Raw genomic sequence first — 10,100 nt, forward strand, 5'->3', positions numbered from 1 at the left:
TCTGAAGCTTTTGACTCAACTATGAATTTAAGATCATGTCCCTGGGGATATTCCTTGCCCTTGACGCCAATCATCACTTTCGGATGAGCGGAATATTCAATATTTAGCTCCTACTCCAATGCAAGACCAAGAAACGAATCGTAAGCTCCATATACGCGATGTTTCAGATTCTCTTGGCTTTCAGAAACTTTCAAATATTCCAAAACTTGTGACTTTCTATGCATCCTTTGACTAGTGCAGGGATTAGAACCCTGTCATTTAACCCCCCTCTCGAAAGCCAGCCAAAAATTGATCTAGTCCCAACACAGTTTCGGTTTTATCCAAAGTGAACTTTGCACTTTTACTTGTATTAAATATTTACGACAACGCTTCAGCCACTGACAGGGAGCTGCCAAGAACAAGACCAGAAAAGTGAAATATAAAGTGGGGACGGAGAGGGCTGTGGAGGGAGACGCCCAGGCAAAGTGAAATCCAAGCTAAATGGAATTCACTTAGCCATGGCAGATGATGATGACGTCGATGGAGGTCCTGTTCTATCGACGCCAGCGCCGGGACTCGCCCTGCTTGAGTATCTCCTGAAGGCGTCGTCTTTCCGAGGCGCTGAGAACCTGAGAACATAAATCTGTAGCTGTGAGATACTCGTACGAGTAGTATCTCTGATTTCTGATTTCAGATTTCTCAGCTACGTACCTGCTCGAGGGTCTCCAGCGTGGAGTTGATTTCCCGCTTCGAGTGCAGCGGCAGCCAGAGTGTGGTTATGGCGAAGGTTCTGGTTGGGAGAGTGGTTTCTTTTAATTGCTGGATTGGTTTTGAACCAATTTTGGGTTTCTTTCACCTGTGGACACGCATGGCATCGATGGCGCAGCGCTGCATCTCCTCGTGCTGGGCCATTTCCCGGCGGAAACGTTCGTTGTATCTCCGGAATGCGGCCGTATAGCGCTGACGACAAATGTCGGCGCTGCGCAGTGGGAATGGAAAATGTGAAAATGGGAAATTGTAAAATGTATTAAATCAACAGGAAATTGCAATTTTCACACAATTTGATTTGAACGGAGGAGGTTCCACCGGGCGGAGGAACGGAGGAGCTGATGGTGATAGTGATGGTGCTTACTATGTTATCTCCTTCTCGTCCGGCGGAGGGCGTTGCCCGAATCCCACGCGTCTGGCCAGAAGCACTCGATACCACTGCTTCTGCAGGGCATTCATTGGCCGCTTGAAGGGATTCTCGCCAGCCGCATTGTTGACTCGCAGCTTATCCATTGCCCTGCCACGTAACAAGTTTTTCCGTTTTATGCCGAGCACTCAACGCCCTGCTCAATGCTCACCGTTGGGCATTCGCCATCAAACTGACGACGAGAACGAGGAGGAGCATCCGGATGAAGTGCAGCTGGGATTTGTTTGGCGGCGGTGGCGGCGACGGTTGGCAGGGAGTTTATCGAACCAACAAGCCAACAATGGCTTAAGGGATAGAGCCAAGCCAAGTGGGTTCCACAGACATCGGCCAGCAGCTGTTGCATATGCGAATTGTTTCCCCCCCCACCTCCACCTCCTCCTCCTCCTCTTCCTCCGCCCTCTGGGCATTTGAAATGAAGTTGTCTGGCTGTGATTTGCCAGAGAGTGAGCTGTGAATGTGGGTTAGAAATGAAGAGAAAGACTCTGCCGGGCAATGGCTTCACCGATGACTGCGATTCGATTTGAGTTGTGCATTTCTTTGATGAAAAATTAAGATGTTCGATGGAGAATACTCAAACTTATAGCAGGAGCTGTGTTTCAGGGAATTTTCAATGCCTGAAAAGAGTTTCCTCAACATTTCTCTGCCTTTAATTGATCTTTGACCCGATTTGGGGTTGCCATTAGTACAGTTTTGCTTAGAATGCCCAAAACATGCAAAACCATAAAACATATCTGGAGAATTTCAAGCTCTCGAACAAAAACTGAGTCACCGCGGAACAAATGCAAAAACCGCACCCAGAAATCCACCCAAGACCGCCAGAACACGGCCCCAGCCACAGTTCCGCCCCATGCCTCATGGCAACCCAGATACGACAATGTCTATACATCATACGAGCAACCACCCCACCCCGCCCAACCCCCTTTGGAGCTGCCACCCCGGAGCGGAAAGGGAAAACATCTTTCCGTAATGCGCGACCTGACAGCGCGCCGTTGAGAAAGTAGTTTCCATTTCCCGCTCAGCCAGGCAGAGGCAGCGGATGGGAGTGGAGAAAAATGGGATTATATTAATTTGAATTAATAACATATTTTCCGTTCAGAGTTTTCTTGTTTCGCCCCCCACATTCTGCTCGTTCTCCATGGAATGTTGTTGCTATGCGGGGCGGCCGTTTGGGGCTCATCATTTGATCTTTAATGAGCTTTTGATACGAGTAAATTTGCAATGGAATTTGGTTTTGTTGGCCCAAAAGGCTGGCTGGAATGCTGCTGGCCTTTGCCTTTAATCAAGTGCCGCTACTGGCCATCGAAATTGAGTCTTTTTGGGGGCTGATCCACCCACGAAATCCCCTTCGAGGGCTAAAGTGCACTTGCAGCTTCGAGGGGGGGAGGCTACGAAATAAAAACTGCACAACATCAATTTGGTACTCGAGGCCTTCCGTCTCTTATTTCAACCCCCCACCCAACCCCCCTGGAAACCCCTCTGAATGCGGTCAAGTTGCCCCGTTTCTAAGCAGCAGCCGCCGCAATTTATCGAGTGTATTGAGTTGGTCTACGTGCTGCACATAAACCGCACTTATCTGGCTGACTGACTAACTGACTAACTGACTGAAGGATCCATCCCCCCCTGCACAATGCACCCTTCACCCTTCGCCCTTCACCCTTCACCCTGCTTCCTGCCATTGAAAGCCGATAGCCGAGAGGAAGAGCCAGCCAAGAAAAATTGCATGCGGTTAGAGAAGCGAGCAGTAAAATTAATGTGTCTGTCCCGGCTAAAGTTGCCCCCAGCAGATCCGGACCGTGTCCAGGGCCATGTGTGTGTGTGTGTGCAGCATCCCCACCCCCACCCCCACCCCCAATGCCCGTTGGAGCATCCTTCTTAAGCAAATATACGGACGAGACGGAACGTGTCCGGGCCATATCAAAATGATGTATGTCTGTTAGATTTGTTATAAATTTTATTTGCTGTTTGCCCCCCCGCCTCACCCCCTTCCCCTTGGATCGATCTGGAATCCAATACAGATGCAGTCAATTATTAAACGGTTGAGTGATTGCGGGCTGAAGAGGAAGGGGTACAGTGCGTTTCAAGACAGATGGATGATTAGGGCTTTAAATTGCCCAAGGAATAGGATCCTACACTTCACTTTTGTAGAGTTTTATGGTACATCCCCCTTGGATCAGCTGTGGGAGTCCCAAGGCACCGACCAATCATCATCACTCCAATCATTATAACTCTGACTAATAACATACGACCTATCTGGGTTCTAATGCGTATTACTAGAAACCGATAAGATAGGAAACATTATCAAGCAAAAACTTATAGATACTGTTTACAACATATACTATCTGCGGGTTTTATACTTCCCCAAACAAATGAAATATTTGTTGATCTATATGAAATTTATGTATTATAAATAGCAAATCAATCACCTCCATTTCTGGCCTTAAGAATGCATGACATTTGTGTCTAGGGCGATAGAGAGCCAAAGGAATTGATTGATTGTTAGGGATAGTCCAGGAAATTCTTGGGTGGAAATGCGTTAATGAAATTCAAAGACGTTTAAGGCAATTTTACCCAATTTATTCAGTGTGAAAACTTTTACGAAAAGGCAAAGAAACGTCAACAATCCGCAACTCAAACAATGAGCACATCAATAACCTTTTTCTGGGTATGGGCTAGTCCACTATCTTTATAGGGGTCTATTCGGGAATTCCGAACACGAATAGGGGGCTTATGGACTCCCAGTTCTTATCTGGGCAGCTGATAAGTCCAGTGATGCACTCGAAATAGTATTTTGAATCATATAAAGGGTAAGTCAAGGCTGGAACAGTTCAGTACGAAGTTGCGGTTAGCCAAGTCAAGATGTCGCCTCCTCCACACCACGATCACCACCACGGACCACCCCACCACGGGACCCCTCACCACGGGCCCCCTCACTGTGGGCCCCCGCATCACGGGCCCCCGCACCACGGGCCGCCGCACCATGGGCCACCCTGCCACTGCCACGGACCGCATCACGGACCTCCGCACCATTGTCCCGCCCACCATCATGGACCTCCCATGCATCCTCGTTAGGATTAACCCGGAACCTTTAGTTAATAAAACACAAAAAAACTAAAAACTTAACAGAAAAGTGAATGAATTTAACACAAAAGTGCAACCCATGTTTTCCAAATGAATTGTCTTTCCATTAAACGTTCAATATTTACATACATACTTGTTTGTGGTGCAAAGATTTTATAATTAAAACAAAATATATATCTTACCAAATTTAAAACAACATGAAACAAGTGGATTTTCGTTTTTACCTTTGAAGTAGATAAACTATTATAATTAAAATGGGATTGTTGGAGCAAAAAATAGTGTCGTTTGACAGATGGACAGCAAGATAAATATATAGATAGGCAGATATATGGATATAGATTGATGGCTCTAGATAGATAAAATGAGAATATTAGATTCTTTTGGACAAATCGAAAATTAAACGATAAATCTGGAAACTGGTTAATTTATTGCTTAATACGACACTGCCAAGAATTATCCCAATTTTGAATAAAGCTCTTTATATGGATGCTTAAAACAAATTTTTTGAAATTGTGCAATTTCTTCAGAAGTCAACAAATTACACCTGCTTTTTGCAATATTTTCTAATCAAATTGATCCTAACAGAGGATAAGGGAACGAAAATACCTCCACATTTTCATTGGAAATACCTATAAATCGGAACTGAAATAGTGATAAGCGAAATACTATTTCCCATCCAAAATACAATTAACCAAAGACTTAAACTTTGTAGATCCTTTTAGAGTCAATATCCTCTGTTCGCAGTAGAACGAATTCCGAATAACAAATATTATATTTTCCTTAAAAAAATCACATATGCAGAAGTATTTTTAAATCAATCGAGAAGTAAAGCCCGTCAATACTGCAATTTAAACTCAGTCTAATATTCCGTTTACATATTTAAATATTTTCCTTAAATGTCCCCTCAAATTATTGCTTGTAATATTTACCAATATTTTTGATCGTGCAAATTGTTTTCTTTTTTTCCTCTACAATATTGCTCTTTATTGCGTATATTTTAATCCATATTACGTAGATAATTGTTTGTTAATAAAAATAAATAATCTATACCTTCAGGCACTTGTGGAGCTCGAGTGGAAGCTCTGAGAGAACTAAAGTCCATAATCTACACCAAAATTGTAATTTCTTTAGTATAAATTGCAAACACTACGTGGTTAAGTTTTTGTTCGATAAATATTGTTGTTTATTTCGTTTTTCCAGCACTAACAAATCATTCAATCATCGTTTGGGGTCTGATAGGCTATCGCATTCGTTTGGTATTGGGATTTTCGCTTATAAACATTAGTAGATAGCACATTGACAGGTTGTTTACGGTTGAAGTCGGGTGAATTTCTTGAACAAAACAAAATTAGTGGTAGCCCTTGCTTAAGGCCAGGTCTTAGCGGGCACCGTGGCTGGGCCCATGGGGCGGTGGCGACGGGTGATGCGGCGGCTCATAGTGGATCGGATGCACTGGGGTCTGGTGCGGGGGTCCGTGGTGAGGCGGATGGTGGGGCTGTGGTGGTGGTGGCGACATCGTGGCAAAAGTAAATTCGTTTGTGAACTGAAGTAAATGTTTATTCTCCGCCCTTTTTATAGGAAAAAGCCAAACACGCACCACCCCAGAAGTGGTTTATCAGTTTTATGCCCCGATAACGATATTCGAGTACGAGAACGATTCATATCGGAATTCCCCAGTGACAAATCCACTCTAACTAAGCGAATGGCTGGGTTTTGGATTTCCCTTCAGGCAGTAGATAAAATTCAGTGCACAGAGAATATAAATATATTGTTTCATATGATCTCTCACACATAAATTTCCAGTTCGAAAATGATGAAAAACAATTTACTTTTGGACACGCTGCATGCGGTCGAACAGGTGGAGGTATCCTTCGACCAGACCCTGCGCACGATCAGCGAAATCAATCATCGGTACGAACTGGTCACGACCCTCAAGAAGGGCTCCGCCCGCGGCCGGGATGCGTACGAGCGGGAGATCCAGGCAGCCATCACGGACTCCACCGCCCGCCCGAAAGTCCCCGCCAAGAAGGGCAGGAAGAAGAAAGCCACGCCCCCGAAGAGAATCAAAAAGTGGAGGACAGTCAGCGCCAGCTTCGAGTGCCTGAGCGAGCAGGAGGACGAGCTGGAGGAGGGCCCCGCTCCACAGATGGACCTGGAAGTACCGTACAGCATGTACATGCAGGCCAGTGGCACACAGTTCTACCACATCGAGTGCAACTGCAACATTGTGGTGCCCAAGAAGACCTACAAGGAGCGCATCGAGCGACTGCATCGGGCGGCGCAGCAGAAGTTGCAACAGCAGTGCCAGGCGTTCAGCAATCGGTGCGTCAACCCAGAGCCCCAGAGCCCAGAGCAGGACGAAGACCTTCGGAATTGCTGCAGCTATTGCTGTCCGTATTGCTGTTGCAACTGTTGCGAGTTCTACTGACAAATTCCCAAATGTACCCCCACAAATCTTATGTTAAACTTTTCTGAATAGTTGGATTTTCTTTTCATTTTCTTTGCATATTTTTAGGCATTTATTTTATAAACGTTTATTAAAGCACTCACCCTGAATGTTGTGGTACTCTTTCCAGAAACCGATTCTTCAAAGACGAAGGTGAAACGGCAACAGTTTCCCAAATGAGATCCTCTCTAGGAATTGGAAATTGGCATACATTCCTGTGGCAAAGGCGCCTCTGCAGGCATCAATGACAGAGAGCTGAGACGCACCTACGGACCTACGGAAGGACCATTATGAGCCAACCGATGTGCAGCTAATCAAGCTCTCCTCATCTCCAATGACACCACAACCCAGCACACCCCCTAGAAGTCAATCGTATGAAGGCATTCATTTCTCAAGCGTTTCCAGGATGCCCCTCTATCATCGAGGGTCAGGCATTGCAGTGTTGTGTTGGCATTAGTGGAACGTTTGTTCAACGGCGCAGCATTTGTCTCCCAGTAGAGACCCAGTAGTCATACGGGGGACAAATGAAGGCCATAGACAGACATGAATCCTTGGCTACTGTGGACTATCGATGGATCGACTTTGGGAATTTTTTTCGTTGGAAAAATCTGGCAATCCTCGCCATCACTGGAACCTACATACAACCTGTGTACTCGTATCTTCAAGCGGACATCTGCAAGAGTAGGACACCATTTAAAGTATATTTTTCTTATTTTGGACAGATTTAACCTACCAGATCCTTTTGCAGAAAGACGACTACCATTCTGATAACAGCCTAACCCACATTAATGGCATTGCCTTGAAGAGGTAGTAGGGAAAATGGAAAGGCCTTCAAATGCGAGCTGCCAGGAGGAGCAACAGGGCGGTCCTCGCGTCTGAAGACCTGGATGAATCTCTCCAACTGGTGGAAGAGCAGGCCCAGCGTGGAGACGCTGCTGTCAGGAGGAGTTGCCAGAATAGTTAAGGAGGAAGATGCACAAGAAGGAAACTATGGAACTCACTTGTAGGACGGGTGACCATCCATCCAACGAATCAGATGTGTCCACGATGATGTTGGTCAGGGACAAGGCTGCTTCTTTCTGTTCCTTGGAGCTGCTATCATTACTATATAATCACTATAGCTTTTGTATTTGGAAGTATATTGGAAGCATGTCATTTAAAGTAACGATTCAAAATCCTGTGACCCTTCGCTGCTAGTCTCTTAACAATTGTATAGTTTTCTCCATCTCTGCAGACTCTTCTTTAAGCGCAGGACCTTTAAATCATTAAAAATCATTAAATCAGCAAACCCATTGAAAATGGAATTAATTTCACTCAAGCTGCTCTCTTTGGCCCGTAATTCGGTTTAATTTAATGCTTTCCGTGTCGCCCGCCCCTCTTAATTTTCAATAACTAGCCGCAGCATCGATTACCAATGGCAATTACAGGCGGAATCCAGGAACAAACCATCGAAAACAGTGTGGTGCGGGGGGGGACTGCTTCGAAAGAAACAAAGCAGCATTTGCTTTATTTACGAGACGCATTCTGTGTGGGTAAACTTAAACGCTAATGGCATAAACATCCGGAACGTGAGCAAAATGTTTAAAAACCGCTTCAAACAAACAGGCCAACGAGGTTTACGGTTTACGGCTTACGGGCGAGGATTCGGCGAGTGTAATGTAGCCGCCGCCGAGGAGGACGTCACCGACGCCCAAATCAAATCTCAAATCATGCACGTTCCTGTTCAAAGAATAGAAGGAGGGAATTGAAAAGCGCCAGCAACAGAAACCCAGGAAACCCAGGAAGCCAGGAACCCAGGGCTGAAGGCTGATGCGGATGCCGAGGACAGCAGCTGCACTCTCTCTCTCTCTCGCCTGCACGGGAGAAAATTGTTTGAAAATTCAATTCACACATTTGCCAGTTGTCGATGATTTTCTGTGATTTTGACTGGGTTCGAGTCCGGGTTCGGGCTCGGGTTCGGGTTCCGGGTAATGGCAGCTTCTTGCTGACTCATCCTCAGCCATAGGCCATCGGCCTACCATTTTGAGGTTTTCGTTTTGGCTTTTCACTTGGCTTTCTGCTCTCTTTTTTGCTGGTTTTTCCAGCAAATAAGTGGAAAATCGCTACGAATTGTTACAGTGTCAGAAGTCTGTGGAGTGGAGTGGAGTGGAGTGTTCCAGGCACGTGCATATCGAATACTCGACGCTGTCTCTGGTATCCATTGCAGAGAGCTCCCCCTCTGGGCCCTGGCCGTGGCCGTGGCCTGCCCTGGCATGTGTTTGAAATCTGAGAAAGCTTTTGAATCTTTTTTGGCGGGCCATTCCTCCTTTCCTTCCTCTATTTTGTATGCAAAGAGTTGTTCAAAATTTAATTTATTTACTTTGCCCTCCAGTTGTTGCTCCCGCTGCTCCAGCTTCTGCTCCAGCTCCTGCTCCTCCTGCCACTGCCGCTGCTTCTGCCTGTTTATTGTCTGCAAATGAAATGCTTCTATGTCCCGCTTGTCCTTGGATTTCTTTTTAAACGAATTACCATTTGCCAGCTTTGATGTTGGTTTCTTCTCTGGACTTGCGTCTCATTCTTTTCGGTTTTTGGGTTCTGGGTTAGTTCTGCTTTGAGGCAAACTTTGCAGACCATAAAGTTTTCACTTCATGCAATTTTAATGACTTAACGAGCGGCATTCCGTTTGACACGGAAACGGAGAGGGGCAGCGTCTCTCTGGCACGCCAGACAGGCGGTGGCACCCGGCTGTGGCAGTGGCAGCGGCAGCGGCAGCGGCAGCTAATTAGGCAAACGCTCGCCGATTACCAAACGAAAATGTTCACTTTTCCTTTTTCCCTGTTTTTCCGTTTTCAGGGGGAAACTTTTCAATTGCACGGACATGACGCTCCACATAAATGCACCGAAAAATCACGGTATGTTTTGTTTTTATTACACACTAAAATTCGCTTAAAGTTCGGGAAACAGACAGACACCCTTTACAGAAGGAAGAAGGGACTTTACTTTTTGAAATCTAAGCCATATCTGTTTAGATCGGACTGTGGCAGCTCCGCCCTGTAGTGTTCACCCACTTTCTTGAATCGTCCACATCCACAAATTCAGATAAAACATGTTTCGCTTCCTCTATCCTCCCTTTCATCGGTGAACGGAGACTCGTCCTGCTTATAGTAATGCCAACCAGTAAGGAATCCAAACTCAGTACGATGTTAGACTGCCCCTGATTTCCTATACCTCCAGCAACTAGTCAGCATATCATAAAGCGGACAACGATCAATCTGAAACAGTACCCAAAACTTCGCCACTTTCTACCCATCGTCTCCATTCAAAATCCATTCTTTTCTTCTATATTTATGTTTTATTTGTTGATCTTCTTCAGGTTCGATCTACAGCCAGTAAGTTAGCCCCTATAGCGACGCACCACCACGA

General features: G+C 45.6%; 2 protein-coding genes across 2 annotated transcripts; one reads left to right on the forward strand and one right to left on the reverse strand.

The window, feature by feature from the left end:
* Positions 1 to 486: 486 nt before the first annotated feature.
* Positions 487 to 1,305, reverse strand: LOC6595643. The gene is made up of 4 exons (XM_002020650.2): positions 1,112 to 1,305; positions 836 to 958; positions 691 to 769; positions 487 to 608 (listed from the first exon to the last, which is right to left on the reverse strand). Exons 1-4 carry the CDS (start codon positions 1,258 to 1,260, stop codon positions 534 to 536), a joined length of 426 nt encoding a protein of 141 aa, XP_002020686.1. The 5' UTR covers positions 1,261 to 1,305; the 3' UTR covers positions 487 to 533.
* Positions 1,306 to 6,045: 4,740 nt separating this feature from the next.
* LOC6595641 lies at positions 6,046 to 6,751 on the forward strand. The gene has a single exon (XM_002020648.2). The coding sequence runs from the start codon at positions 6,063 to 6,065 to the stop codon at positions 6,678 to 6,680; it is 618 nt and encodes a 205-aa protein (XP_002020684.1). The 5' UTR covers positions 6,046 to 6,062; the 3' UTR covers positions 6,681 to 6,751.
* Positions 6,752 to 10,100: the final 3,349 nt, after the last annotated feature.

Source organism: Drosophila persimilis, unplaced genomic scaffold (genome assembly GCF_003286085.1).
Source record: "Drosophila persimilis strain 14011-0111.01,24,50 unplaced genomic scaffold, DperRS2 tig00000191-arrow-pilon, whole genome shotgun sequence".
Lineage (NCBI taxonomy): Eukaryota > Metazoa > Arthropoda > Insecta > Diptera > Drosophilidae > Drosophila > Drosophila persimilis.